Source organism: Astyanax mexicanus, chromosome 24, assembly GCF_023375975.1.
Source record: "Astyanax mexicanus isolate ESR-SI-001 chromosome 24, AstMex3_surface, whole genome shotgun sequence".
Lineage (NCBI taxonomy): Eukaryota > Metazoa > Chordata > Actinopteri > Characiformes > Acestrorhamphidae > Astyanax > Astyanax mexicanus.
In genome coordinates this window covers 2255993-2271958 of record NC_064431.1, presented here as the reverse complement: position 1 = coordinate 2271958, position 15966 = coordinate 2255993, and the positions used below count along the sequence as shown (strand labels likewise).

The following is a 15966-nucleotide window of genomic DNA, read 5'->3' as shown; positions in this document are numbered from 1 at the left end:
GGGTCATCCCACAAAACTCTATAATATAATAAACTATAATATCTTTCACTTTTAAAGCCTAGAAGATGCAGCCTTTTGCAAACGACTGTCATCTCATCTGCTTGAGGGCTTTTAAATTAACAAACCCCAAAAGAAGCCTAGGTCATTTCCAGGCCCACAGCTATACAAATCTGTATAGATGTGAAGAACAACTTTTCTCCCAAATTCCAAATAAAAATATCATCATTTAGAGCATTTATTTGCAGAAAATGAGAAATAGCGCTTTCAGACCTCAAATAATAAAGCAAAGAAAACAAGTTCATATCCATCAATATTTGGTGAATTAACCCTGGTGGTTTTTAATCACAGTTTTTAATCATGCATCTCGGCATCATGTTCTCCTCCTCCACCAGTCTTACACACTGCTTTTGGATAACTTTATGCTGCTTTACTCCTGGTGCAGAAATTCAAGCAGTTCAGTTTGGTGGTTTGATGGCTTGTGATCATCCATCTTCCTCTTGATTTTATTCCAGATTTTTTTTTTTTATTTGATAAAATCAAAGAAACTCACCAGTTAGCACTGAGTTAGCACTCATTTTAAGTGGTGTCTTATTTATTTTTAGAGATGTATATGTGGCAGGGGTTAACCCTTTGGGCAACAGCATAGCAACAGCCTAGAAACATTGTAGTAACTGCTAGTCAACACTGGTTATGCAACCATGACATTACCATTTACAGGGGTTACTATGATAATAGCAACACCACAGCAACCCCCCTTGAATACCATAGTGTGAGCACTTAATAACACCATAGCAACCACCTTGCAACATCTTTGCAATCATTCCTATATGGAGTATGGGATTCTGTACTGATCATCTAGCAACTACGTTGTGACACCATAGCCTGGTAGACCTGGGATACTGCATACAGCAACAGGGTCTAAGATAGCAATGAGCATCATGATGCGCCTTGCGCAGGGTGTACGATACAGATAGAGACCAATGATTGTTTGAATATCTGCTTTAATTTGCTTTAATATCAAGCTGATAGGCATTTTAATTGGTGCACTTCCATGGGGTTTTTGAGGTTTCTGAAGTTTCTCTGAAAAAATTCGACACGTAAGCGTTCGTCACCCACCCCGGCTCGTTGCCTAAGCGCCTAATTTCCTCTCTTCTGTCACTTTGTGTTTGACAGTAATTTGCCGAGTGTGTACGTTGGGAGGCAGGGGGCTCTGAGGGATCTTTTAAAGAGGTATTTTATTTTCCTGCGGAATAATTAATTACTGTGGCAAACAATCATATGCAAAAGCAGCCAAGCATACACTGAGTGTCAGATTGAATTTGTGACAAGAGCTGCCACGACCGAGAGCGCCGAGGACCGAACGCTCGCTGGGTGACAAACCAGTGACAATTACTGTGTTTGACACTTCTGAACATGCCCATCACTTTGGGAATCTGTAATAATTGTGTTCATGTTTAATGTGGGGGCGGATGAGGATGAGGGCGGGTTTGGAACGAACAAACATTTATTGCGTCTCTTATTAGCATGTAGGCGCTAATATAGGCGGATGGTGTATCTGGATCCATTTCAGTGTATCAGGATGATGTCGAACAAGCTTTTGAGGAAAGAAATGAGAACCGGGAGATAATGGGAGATAACGATAATAACAGAACCGTGAATGGAGCTCCATTTTTCTCTGTGTGGTGCAACGATGGATGGCAGCAGATGTACTCTGATTTTTATATTTATTCATCTATTTATTTATTGGTTTCTTTCTTTTCTCTGCTGTTGTCTTGTGGTCTTCACGTCCATGTAAGCTGAGGAGGAGGTATGGAGTTAACAATGAAAAAAAGAAAAAAAAAAACTCCACTCAAGGCCAAGGAGATAAGAAGGAAAGAAGGAATCGTGGAAGATGCTCTCGCTCAGTATCCATAGCAACACTGCTGCCGTTAATCTCATTAGGATTTCCACTCTGAGCTTAATTACAATCCCAGCATTATTATAGGACAAAAGTACGAAAGCCGCACTGTTAACGTTACTGACACTGAAACACCACAGGTTTTAGACCACAATAATATTATTATTGTGGTGACGGACAGTTCTGGTGGAAACAGGAGAGTTGAGGTGCACATTGAATTCTGCCGTGATTTGATCAGCCGTGGTTTTATGTATTTTTTGGATACAATCCGGGTTATCACCCCTTTGAACATCCCTTTCAGACAGCTTCCTCTTACAGCGTCCACAGTTAATCCTGTTGGATGTTGTTGGTTCTTCTTGGTGGTATGCTGACATTACCCTGGATACCGTGGCTCTTGATGCTGCATCACAAAGACTTGCTGTCTTGGTCACAGATGCTCCAGCAAGACGTGCACCAACAATTTGTCCTCTTTTGAACTCTGGTATGTCACCCATAACATAATGTTATAGTGTGCATTGCAATATTTAGAGCAGATCTGTGCTCTTACCCTGCTAATTGAACCTTCACACTCTTACAGCTCTTACTGCTGCAATGTGCAATTAATGAAGATTGATCACCAGGCTGCTCCAATTTAGCCATGAAACCTAAAATCCCACACTAAAATGATGACCAGATGTAGTGTCAAAATAAACCCTCATCAACCCCATTAGCTCTGAAGTCTTGCTCGTGTAGCGCAACTTAGTGGAATGCAAAGCTAAGCTGTCAACTTGGCCCGAACCACTCTGCTGTAAAGAGTCTCGTGGTGTCTCGTGTCGGAGTTAAGCTCTTTTTTGACCACAACATGGTTTTTATGGTTTCCTCAGCTAGGAAAACATAAAAAACCTTCATGCATGCAGTATGAGAGATCAGGGGACAAGTTGAGGGAGGGAAAGAGTCAAAAAAAAAAAAAGAGAGATGAAGCAAAAGAAGAGCCAGTGCTTTAATTCTTGGTTTCCAAGCAACTAGCGAGAGAGAGACTGCTTGCAGACTTGGCACACAGCGGAGCGCTGCTGCGAAAAACCTTGATAGTGCCGAGTTAATAACACTAAGAAAAGGGTTGGTTTGCTTTTGTCTGAAAAGGCCTTTGGCTTCGAACTTAGAGTCCAATTATTTGACAGTGTTGAAATAAAGTTAGAAACATGAAGTAATGCCTTTGCTGGAACGAGATAAAACAGGCTCCTGTGGTAAGTCCTCGGGAGCTCGCTGCTGATTACGCCGTGACGAGAGCCGGTGTCGAAGCCAGTGCTAAACTGCTCAGCATGCTGTGTGACGTAGGATAAGTATGCAGGTTAAATGCTCTTTAAATAACTGCAGCTATAGTGAGTATAGGTGGAAGTCATTTGTGATAGGGCTCGTGCATGATACTGTATGTACAAGTAGTGCAAGTAGTACAAGTATCGCACGATTCTGATATGCCTGCAATATATCTAAAAAAAAAAAAAAATCAGTGAATTAATAAGGTGAGTGGGTTGAAAAGTGGCCTGTTTTAAAAAATGTTTAAAATATTTTTAAAAATGTGCCTTTGGCTGATAGGTTACCCTATAAGTACCCTCAAGGTATAAAAAAAGTCTTATCATTTTAATATGGTATTAAATTATTAAATAAGTCCAAAAAACTTGTAAAAAAACAAACAAACAAACAAAAACATCCATAAGCAAAATACAAATATATTACATATATATTATATCGCAATATATTTTTTAACAGATGTTACAAAAAGCAGATACAGAGATTTAGATCTAAACATGTTGTAAGCAAACCAGTAGCAAGATTTGCACATACAAAACAAATTCAAAATCCTGCATATCTAAATCAAACATATTAAAAGCGTAAACTCTAATAGTTAAACTTTACATAGCCTAAAGTGTTTTAATTAATTTAATTGTTAATTTAATTGTTTTTTTGTATATACATATAAATGGGTTATATAATATAATATATATTTGGTGTGGTAGGATTTCTGAATGTTTTTAAGAGCCATGTGCTAAGCTAGTGGTGCTAATCAGGACAACATAACAGAGCTATTAATTTTTAGTTTTAATTTTTGTTTTGCATACCACTTCAAATATATATTTGACATAATTTGGTCTATTTTAAGGCTTAATTTATTGTATTGTTGATGATTATGGCCTACAGCTAATTAAAAAAAAAGGCATTATTAATTAAGAATATTATACGAGACCAATTGGTATTTTTGGAAGTGTGGGCAGTGTGCCAAATCCTGCTGGAAAATGAAATCCGCATCTCCATAAAAGTTGTCAGAAAATAGGTTCAATACCAGGCAAGGAGTGAATGAAAGTAAGTGCTATTCAGAGTGCTGAGTCCAGGTGTGTACAATCAGTAGGAGGGTGAATCGGAACGCCGATAAGCCATGTGATCATGTGATCGGCATGTCCGAAGAGTTAAGTGCAGGTGTATCATGGGAAATGGAGTCTTTAGAGTGAAAATTCGAATCCAGGCCAGGCAGACTGACAGCGTCATGACTGACATATATAATATAACATTTTTCTGTTATCACTGTTTGTAATACATCTATATAATATATGAGTTTAAAATTTTGAACTGAATTACTGAAATAAAGTAACTTTTTAATTATATTCAAATTTTTCTTTATATCCAATTAATCCAACTTTAACTGTATATATCCAATTAATATTCTGCCCAAACACTTACAAAGACTTGTACTAGATACCACTGACCACAGGAGGCCATGCAAAGGTCACTAGACTTGTTGCATCAATACGTCTCTGTAGGAAGAGTTTTATTACCAAGCATGCCGGCGTGGAAGTCTCCCCTTAGCCTTGCCGTTAATGGTATTTAAATCACTACCTGACCTGTGACGCTAGTCTGACCGGAGAGATGATTTATTGGCAATTGTGCTTGACGGTATACACGGGCCGGAAAAGCAAAAAAGGCTGTTCGGCCCTGATAAGAGAGGGAAGCTGTAGGCGTAATGACGGAGGCTGGAGCTTTGCCCCCTGTTTCCATTGCTCTAAATGCAGTGTAACTGTTCTCTTCCCTGGGCCGGCACCTCCGGCATCCAGGGCATGAAACAGGGAGGAGAGCCAGCGGAGCATGAAGACTTTAGAAAATGGATCTGTCAGGAAAAAAAGACTATCTACAATGCTGTACTACTATCTATAGAGTGTGGAAAACAAGAGGGATGCCCACGCTTAAAGATAGAATGAGGAATGGAGGAATGTGCCTTTTTGCTTGCCTATTTGGTACACCTCTAATACACATATTGTATATCTATCTACTATCTATTTTAGTGTAGAAGGTTTCATGGCTAAATTGGAGCAGCCTGGTGTTCAATCTTCATTAATTGCACATTGCACCAGTAAGAGCAGTAAGAGTGTGAAGGTTCAACTAGCAGGGTAAGAGCACATTTTTGCTCAAAATATTGCATTGTGGGTGACATAGCAGAGTTCAAAAGAGGACAAATTGTTGGTGCACGTCTTGCTGGCGCATCTGTGACCAAGACAGCAAGTCTTTGTGATGCAGCATCAAGAGCCACAGTATCCAGGGTAACCTCAGCATACCACCAAGAAGGACCAACCACATCCAAAAGGATTAACTGTGGACGCTGTAAGAGGAAGCTGTCTGAAAGGGATGTTCGGGTGCTAACCCGGATTGTATCCAAATCACGGCAGAATTCAATGTGCACCTCAACTCTCCTGTTTTCACCAGAACTGTCCGTCACCACAATCAATGATTGTGCTCTAAATCCAGGTGTTTCAGTTTCAGTGTCCAAGCCCTGTATACCTGCTCAATTCAAGTTCAATTGCCTAGGTTGGAGCCAGAAGACGAAAATGGTCTTGGATTTCCCCCATGAATCCCTGTAGCATCACCAAGGATTGAGCTCAATCCCCTGATTCCTGGAGAGCTGCACTGTTTTAGATCCCCCTACCTTTTGATGATCTGAAGCTTTAAGCCACTAGAGGACACCTAGGGGGGAATAAAGGAACAGTGCTACTTCCTTCCACAGTTTTTTTTTTTTTATGGCTGAGGTGCCCTTGAGCAACTGGAGTACCCATAAACCCTACTGCTCCACTGGGTGTTGAGGTAGCAGCCCACCATGCCAATATAGGGATGAATTCACAGTTGTTCGCAGTGCCACAGTTAAATGTGGAAGCTTTAAAATCCATGGGCCAGAGATGGTTGAAGACCTTGAAGAATCAAGGTTTCCAACAGTGGCATTGCTCTTCATGGAACATGAAAGCCTGCTCTCAATAAATTAAATAAAAAGCAAGAGTGTAGCTTCTTAAATCCTTTTATTTCAAGATGGAGATATTTTAGCTCATGCCATCCTTAACGCCCTTTACGTTCAATAAAAACACGTGACCTCAAATACTACTAATATGGCACGACACATGACCCTCCCAAGCCCCAACCGGCAATAAAAACAACATTATTATCTCACTTGCTGACGTGGTACCCAAAGTACGAATCCAAAAAGCTTCCCCTGTTTAAAATCTTATTTTTAACATCTCCACCTCTTCTACTAAATGTTCTAATGAATTGTTTCAATGCCAACACATCCAAGGTCTTGAAAATTATGATTTATCTTTATAAAATGTTTAACTACTGGTGAATTCAAGTCCTTTCCTCTAATGCAGCTTTTGTGTTCTGATAATCAGTTTTTTTAAAGACTCATTGTCTTATCCACAGTAACAGTGATTCTTCCTCCATCAGTTTTCATGGTTGAGGTGCCCTTGAGCAACTGGAGTACCCATAAACCATAAAAAGTACTATTGTTCCACTGGGTGTTGAGGTAGCAGCTCACCATGCCAATTTTCCCAATTGTTCACAGTGCAACAGTTAAATGTGGAAATGGACATTTGTACAGTGCAACCAGCTTAAAAAAAATGTTCAGAGCATCCCTGATCCAGAGATAGTCTTTTGAATGGAGTCCAACTTAAAAAAAATAGTATTTAGCCTAGAAATTGGTAGTAATGGTGTTTGGCAATGTGGGTAGTGGAAACAACATCATATACAGGTACAAAAAGTAGGTATAACCTGCAGTATAACAGTGGCCAAACGGTACTTGTTTGGTTGACCAGACTATTTGAGTTGTTTAACCCTTAGAACCCGCACCTTGTGTTCTCAGCTTAATTACTCAGGAATCCCTTCACGCATAAACATAATCCATATATGGTTAGAAAGGGCGGAGCTTACTCTGTCTAAAAACAGTGATCACATCCCAGTGCGGTAAAGCTAAATCTACAAGAAACCCATTGAGAGAAAATCACCTAAAAAAGTAAAAAAAAAAAAAAGATCTCCTTCCCCAACCAATATTATTTACCTTTAGTGCTTCAAACATATTTATATGATGTTTCAAACCAAATAATATCAGTAAATAAAGACTCAAAAGTGTCCACAGAAAAAGTATGAAACTACCTGCTTTACTCAAACTAAAGCTAGGTATGTTGTGCGCACTACTTTATATAGTTTTTCTTTTTATTTTACTTGCACATTTTTAGTAAATAGTTATTTTGCACTAAACCCTTTAGTTTATTTACACTAAAACGTTTATATAGTCTTTGTGTGTCCTGATTAAAATACTGAAAGGCATAGGCTGCTCTGAGTATCAGGTTTTTAGTATCTACATGTATCCTAGAGGTGTGATTATTGATTATTAAGAAAAATAAATAACTCCGCCTGATGCTCTTTCTCCATGTATTTTGTCAAAGTAATAATTAATAACCCATGTAATGAACTCAAATCATCAATATTCTTATGCTTTTGAACTCATAAACACTCTAGTCTAACCATTTTTGAAAATATGTCTTAGGTGTGAATATATTTAAAGTATATACATTCAAAAATAAGTCAAAAAAAAGAAAGAAAAAAGCAGGTGCTTGTTAAAAAGATTGACCAAAACGTGATCAGTTCCAGGAAAATATAACAATTCTGCTTCCTTTTATATATATTTTTTTTTTTTTCAGCAGCTGTATGTCTTCTGGATTAAAAGAGATCATGGCTCATGTATCTGTCTGATATAATTACTGTGTTATAAGACCTGAAAAAGAGGAACTGAAAACAAAGTCTTAAGTTATAAAGTCTTAAGGTTCTCCAAAACCACCAGTTGGTGACCACCACTGCTCTAGGCAAGGCAATCTCTCCGAGGGACGAGTAATTGACTTCTTGTCTACCAGTGTCTGCAGTGCAGTAGTTTGTTGCAGTCTCTCACTCTCCCCAGCTCGCAATTTCCTCCTGACCCTTCCTGCCACTCAGGGTAAGTCAGTCCATGCTGGTCCTTTGGTCTCAGTGGTGTTTGTTCACTTGGCAGCAGCAGTTGCTTTAGTTCAATTCGGCCAGGAGATTGCACCTTAACTGGAATCTGGAAGAGGTGCAGAGAAACAGGTGTAGCGAAACTTCCCCTTCATTTTGAATCAGTTGAATCTTTGATGAGTCTTTCGCTTCATTAAGAAAAGCAAAGCAGATCAAACCAGAAGTTGTCTCTGATGTCAAAAACTTCTATTTGTTAAGAATGTCTTGCGAATTGCATGAAATGAAATGAAATGAAATGAGGCATAAGCTTTTGAGTTTTTCAACAGAGCTTAAACAGATATATTGTTGCATCCCTTGCTTAGTTTAAAAGAATTAGACCAGACTATGAGCAATTGAGTTAGCATATAGATTTCTAGTCACATTTAAGTGGCATAAAATAGACCTAAGACTTGGCTTGCAACTCATCTCTATAGGCGTTTAACCTAGGCGTTTAATCGTTTAAGATTTTTTATTTGGCACACAGCTTCTTTTCTTCTCACAATATTTGTTGGCCATACCATGGCATGTCCCAACTGTAAATACAGTGGAAGCACTGTAGGTTGAAAACTTTGGCTACAGTAAGTTGACGTAGCCTTGGCAAAAAGACTCATTACTTGACTTGAACTCTAGCCTGAAGGCTCTTGATTTGGACTAGAGCCTAAAGGATCCTGAACTGACATGGATAATAGCCTTGTTCCTTAAAGTTACTGCTGTCTAAAAGTTCTGATGTTGAAAGTACAAGTCAAAAGTCTAGGGAATAAACAGATAATAGCCTAAAGGATATTGACCTGATATGGATAATAGCCTGAAGGCTCTCGACTCGGACTCCAGCCTGAAAGATCATGACTTGGACACTAATCTGTAGGATCTTGACTTGGACTCTAGCCTGAACGCTCTTGATTTGGACTATAGCCTAAAGGCTCTTGGCTTGGATTCTAGCCTAAAGGCTCTTGACCTGGACTCTAGCCTAAAGGATCTTTTATTTTAGCCTCCAGCCTGAAAGATCATGACTTGGACTCTAACCTGAAGGCTCTTGATTTGGATTATAGCCTTAAAGATTTTGACCTGACATGGATAATAGCCTGAAGGATCCTGACTTGAACTCTAGCCTGTAGGCTCTTGACTTTGACTATAGCCAAAATGATCTTGACCTTGCATGGATAAGAGCCTGAAGACTCTTGACTTGGACTCCAGCCTGAAAGATAATGACTTAGACTCTAACCTGAAGGATTAGGACTTGGACTCTAGCCTGGAGGATATTGGCCTGACATGGATAATAGCCTGGAGGCTCTTGATTCGGACCCTAGCCTGAAGGATCATGACTTGGACTCAAACCTGGAGAATCTTGGGTTGGACTCTAGTCTGAAGGCCCTTAATTTGCACTCAAGCCTAAAGGCTCTTGACTTTGACTCTAGCTTGAAGGCTCTTGATTTGGATTTTAGCCTGAAGGTTCCTGACTCAGACTCTAGCCTAAAGGATCTTGACCTGACGTGGATAATAGCCTGAAGGCTCTTGATTTGGACTACAGCCTGAATAATTTGACTTGGACTCTAGCCTGAAGGCTCTTAACTCCAGCCTTGATCTTGACCTGACATGGATAATAGCCTAAAGCCTATTGGCTTGGACTCTAGCCTAAAGGATCTTGACCTGACCCTGATAAGAGCCTGGAGGATCTTGACTTGGACTATAGCCTGAAGGCTCTTGGTTTGGACTCTAGCCTAAAGGCTCTTGATTTGGACTATAGCTTGAAGGATCTTGACTTGGACTCTAACCTGAAGGCTCCTGATCTGAAACAGATAATATCCTTGAAGGTTTATGATTTGGAATCTAGCCTAAAGGAGCCTTGATCTGGCATGGATTATAGCTTGAAGACTCTTGACTTTGACTCCAACCTACAGGATATTGACCTGAATTGGACTATAGCCTAAAAGCTTTTGGCTTTACAAGGACACTGGCCCAAAGACTTATTATTTCACTTGGATGTTTTACTTAGATTCTAGTCTAAATACTTGTTAGCTGACTTGGATTCTAGCCTGAAGGCTTTTGGCTTGGATTCTAGCCTAAAGAATCTTGACCTGGCATGGACTATAACTTAAAGGCTCTTGACTTTGACTCCAACCTACAGGATATTGACCTGAATTGGACTATAGCCTAAAAGCTTTTGACTTTACACGAACACTGGCCTTAAGGCTTATAATTTCACTTGCATGTTTTACTTAGACTCTTAGTCTAAATACTTGTTATTTGATTTGAACTCTAGTCTAGTCTAAGGCTTTTGATTATTTTATGGCTATTTTTGTCTATTGTCACTGTCTAAATCAGACTAAAGTTATCCTCATTTGCTTTCTTGAGTTTTCTATCTTTCGTGCCCCAGAACGACTGCGAGAGTCCCAGTCAAATGTGGATCTCGACTGTGACATCATCTGAGACAAAGCCTGTTAATAATGCAGAGGGCGACAGTCTGTGTTGTGTCAGATACATAGATATCTGCTGATGAAGGTAAATAATTGATTCGGTTCCAGACTGCCGCTTTTGGCGGGACAAGCTGATGATAGTATGACTGAGTGTGTTGTTTTCATCTTTTGAAGCGCTCAACTCAGTCTTGCAGTTTGTGAAACAAGCCCCGGGCTGCTCAAGCTTATGTAAAAAAGACGACACAACCTGCGGGGGGTTGGACCGACTGTGTGGGGGTGATCGGTTCACTGTTGAGCTTTTTTTGAGAACTTTTACAGGTCTGGAAATCAGAGTTGGCAAAATATATATGATTACCTGATTTAGTGGCACTTGTTAAGGGGGGGGGGCATATGCTCATTATTTTTGTCTGTTTATATTGTAATATGCAATTTAATATATAACATTTTTGACATATTTGGGTCATACTTATATTTTATGCAATGTATAATATTATTTCATATAATTATTTGCCCCAATAGGTCCTTCATTTTTGCATATTTTTCTTCAGAAATCATCCGTCACATGGCCAGTCAATTTAAATATTAAATATTAGTGTAAATGTTCCTTTAACTTGCAAAATTTGGGACTTAGTTGAGTGTTTCGGGGTATTGTCATGTTGCATGGTCCTCGTTTGCTTTATCGTAAATATTTGGACATGTTATCTCCTAATGTTGTGTCATCTCCTAACGTTTTAATATTATTGGAAAATATATATTTTATTTTTCACTACTTCTTTTCCCCAGAAACTTGCTTTGACCAGTCACATGGCCAGACAATTATATTCTTAAATATTAAATTTGTAAGTTTATTTAACTTCCAAAATTTAATAAGCTGCGATTTAGTGGAATGTGTTGGGTTACTGTCATGTTGCATGGTCCACTTTTGCACAAATCTTTGGTTGATGCCTTATATTACCCGCTTTAAATTGGGAAAGAACCTTTATGGTAGATCAAGAGATTAAGTTAATATCCCTCAGGTCTTTGTGACGTTAGATACTTCATCTACCTTAAATGGAAGAAGGGAAACTGTTGAACCAGTGACAGGTGTGCCGTGAGGAGGAGGCTGTCCCAGCTGGCACGCATTGGACTGATTAGGCAGAAATTTGCTTTGACCAGTCATATGGCCAGTCAATTATATTAAGAAATATTAAATTTGTACATTTCTTTAACTTCCAAAATTTGATAAGCTGAGAATTAGTGGAATGTTTGGGGTTATTGTCATGTTGCATGGTCCACTTTTGCCCTTAGATTAAGCACTTTAAATTGGAAAAGAACCTTTAGATCAAAAGATCAAGTGAATATCCTTCAGGCCTTTGGGATGTAAGATTCTTCTCCTACCTTAAATGGAAGAAGGGAAACTGTTGAACCAGTGACAAGTGTGCCGTGAGGAGGCGGGCTGTCCCAGCTGGCACGCATTGGACTGATTAGGCAGAAATTTGCTTTGGCCAGTCATATGGCCAGTCAGTTATATTAGGAAATATTCAATTTGTATGTTTCTTTAACTTCCAAAATTTGATAAGCTGGGATTTTGTGCAATGTTTTGTGTTACTGTCATGTTGCATGGTCCACTTTTGCACGGATCTTTGGGTGATGCCTTAGATTAAGCACTTTAAATTTTAAATGGAAAATAACCTTTAGATCAAGAGATCAAGTGAATATCCTTCAGGTTCTTCATATACTTGTAGATGTTTGGGATGCATTTGGATCATTCTGAGCATTTTGTAGCCGCTGCAGTTGCAGTTGCAGTTGCAGTTGCAGTTGCGGTTGAATGTGTGCATGCATGCGAGTGTGCCTAATGAGCTTTCCATGGTTGTGAGGACAGGCTGAGTGGGAGTGAGCGTCCGCAGGGAGAGAGGGAGCACAGAGGGAATGGAGAGAAAATATAAAGGACGTTTCTGCACAAAGAGGACCTTACGACAAGAAAGATCCAGCAGATTTCGGGGAAAAAACGAGGGAGATGTACTCCGTCTCCGGTGTGTTTTTCCGTCTCTCGGCGGCGCAGATGGGTGTCTGAGGCTAGATTAGAAGAGTGCGCTGAGAGTTTTCTCTTTTGTTCTCTCGCTGGAATGCCTGGCCGTGTCCAATCAGGCAGCCCCACTGAGTGTGTCAGCCCATTTGATGTGGCTTTTCTTTTCGGGCCTCTCCAGGTGTCACTCCACCATTCACACGGTTGCCAAGCAGAGGCTGAAAAAAGCCGCGGATTGCCAGCGCCCATAACAAACACTGTGTGACAATGGCCCCGGCTAATAGCGGCCTTCTAAAACCTTAATTACCACTGCCCTGCCTCTGTTCCAGCTGCCTGCACACATGCTTAATATTGATTCAGCTATTGATCCAGCGACTGTGATTCATCAAAGTCTGTAAATGTTCGGAGCTTCTGATACTCTATAGTCACTGTATTATTACTGGTTAATAAAATTGGCCAAAGTCAAAATTGTATTATTGTCGTTTTTTTGTATTTGGACTGTTTTAATAGTTAGATAGTGATAAAATATTAATGCAAATCTGCTACTATACAATTATCTATTAAATTCTCATAATAAAGTATGAATAATTGTAGATTATTGTTACAATATATTATTTTTTGTATTACATACCTTGCTATCATCTAATTAAAAAATTAAAAACAATCATAATAGTAGTAGCTTGTTATAATTTCTCTTATTAAATTTATGTATATAAATATCATATATATATATATATATTTTTTTTTAATTTAAAAAGTATTATTTGATCATTAGTTGTTTTCTCTGCCTTTATAAAATAATGTACTGTAATATATAATGCAATATATCACATTTTTGACATATTTGCATCAAATAATATAATTTTTTTTTATTTAAAAATTTGATTCAATTATTTTTGCCCAGATATGTCATTGTGTAAGACTGGTGGAGGAGAACATGATGCAGGGTTATTCCACCAAATATTAATATCTGAACTCTTAAAACTTTAATAAGAATATAAACTCGTTTTCATTGCATTATTTAAGGTATAAAAGCTCTTTTGAGATATTTCTCATTTTCTGCAAATAAAATGCTCTTAATGACCATATATGTTTTTGGAATTTGGGAGAAATGTTGTCTGTAGTTTATAGAATAAAACAACAATGTTCATTTTACTGAAACATAAACCTATAAATAGCAAAATCAGAGAAATAAAGATTCGGAAATTGAAGTGCTCTTTTCATTTTGAAATATTTTGCCATGCGAAAGTCCTGCTTTTTTGAGTTTCTGTAAGAATCTGGGTTAAGGAATTTAGCTTGCTTGCTTGCAACTTCAGAACCAATCAAATCAATCGCCTGCTTTTTTCTTTTATTTTTCTTCTTCAGATTGACGAGATGCAGTGGCCGAACGGTGAGGTTGAAATCCCCGGCTCGGTCTGCAGTCAGCCCTGTAAGACGGGGCAGAGGAAGAAGACGGTGAAGGGTATGCCCTGCTGCTGGCACTGCGAGCCCTGCGATGGGTACCAGTACCAGTATGACGAGACCACCTGCAAGCTCTGCGCTTACAACATGCGACCCAACCTCAACCGCACGGGCTGCCAGCCCATCCCCATCGTCAAGCTGGAGTGGCACTCGCCCTGGGCCGTCATCCCCGTCTTCCTGGCCATGCTGGGCATCATCGCCACCATCTTCGTCATGGCCACCTTCGTACGCTACAACGACACGCCCATCGTCCGAGCCTCGGGGCGGGAGCTCAGCTACGTCCTGCTGACCGGGATCTTCCTCTGCTACATCATCACCTTCGTCATGATCGCCAAGCCGGACGTGGCGGTGTGCTCCTTCAGGCGCATCTTCCTGGGACTGGGCATGTGCATCAGCTACGCCGCCCTGCTGACCAAGACGAACCGCATTTATCGGATTTTCGAGGAGGGCAAGAAGTCGGTGACTCCGCCCAGACTGATCAGCCCCACCTCGCAGCTAGCCATAACGTCAAGCCTTATTTCCATGCAGCTTCTAGGGGTCTTCATATGGTTCGGCGTGGACCCGCCCAACACCATCATCGACTACGATGAGCAGAAGACCATTAACCCGGACAAGGCCAGAGGGGTGCTGAAGTGTGACATCACGGACCTACAGATCATTTGTTCGCTGGGATACAGTATTCTCCTGATGGTGACATGTACGGTTTACGCTATCAAGACGCGAGGAGTTCCCGAGAACTTCAACGAAGCCAAGCCCATTGGCTTCACCATGTACACCACCTGCATCGTATGGCTGGCGTTCATTCCTATATTCTTCGGAACGGCGCAGTCTGCAGAAAAGGTAAAAATTACGCAAATGTTGTACGGAAATGGCTGAATATTTGAGCTTGTAGATTTGTATAGTATTTGAAATATAGTAGGTGGGAGTCTTCTACTTGTCGATTTGGGTGGAAGGTTCGAATGAAATAGAAGCTTTGCTTTAACTGTACCACCTGTCAAAGGCTGCAACCCAGTTGGTGATGTATGGGTTTAGGGGCGTGGCAGGAGGGAGAGCTGATTGAGAGGCGGATGGTTGGACGTCAACAGAAGGGTTTACTGGTTCTTTAATAAGACTATAAATTGTGGTCTATACACAACGTAATGTTTAAAGTATAGTGGATTTAACCTACAAAAAGAGACTCCACCCTCAGCTCAAATTTGAAAAAGGCTAAAAAAATGAGAGGGGCACTCGGTGATGTATGGGTTTAGAGTGAGCAGAATGAGCTGAGGAGTGTGCTTCTAATAGTGGTGAGACGCAAATGGTCGGATGCCATGCTATTTTTTTTAGATTATAAGTGTATATAGTTCTTAATAAAACCTCCAGAACCTTTTCTGCTCGGCCTGTTTTGGCGTGTGAATATTCCCCTGTACATATAATTCCCTCTTAGGCAAGTAACCTTGCATATGTATCACTTTCAGCTCCATTTCAAATCCATTTGCAGGCTGATGTTCCTGTAATGGCTCTGTTTTGTAATACCTGTTTGCTAGCTGTAGGCAATCCACACTCCTGGCTCCTCCACCTCTAAACGCTCATCCATTTTTCATCCTTTTCGAATCAAATGAAAAATTATTTTTGGCTGTGGGAAAAGGGGTGGCGTTCTCTTAGACTGGAAGGGCACTCTGGTATTAGTGGCTCGGTTAAAAAAGCAGAAGCTGCACCCCTTTTAACAACCCCTCCCACTCCCTTCACCCCACATAGCCTTTTCCATTTCATTACCACGAGGACATTCGCTCGTTATCTGCATACTGGAGGGATGGGTCTGTTTGTTCTCATCTGAATAGCTCGACTGAAAAAAAGCAATTGCATAAAAAAGAACAGAGAAGAACTGATTTTAGAGA

The 15966-nt window shown here is 40.0% G+C and overlaps 1 protein-coding gene across 3 annotated transcripts in view; it reads left to right on the top strand.

The window, feature by feature from the left end:
• LOC103031622 (metabotropic glutamate receptor 7) overlaps positions 1 to 15966 on the top strand; it is a 285237-nt gene that overhangs the window by 222810 nt on the left and 46461 nt on the right. For all 3 annotated transcript variants that reach the window (XM_022682217.2, XM_022682219.2, XM_015606383.3), the window contains exon 8: positions 13994 to 14929. In XM_022682217.2, coding sequence (XP_022537938.2) covers positions 13994 to 14929 — 936 coding nt within the window. The remainder of the gene's footprint in view (positions 1 to 13993; positions 14930 to 15966) is intronic.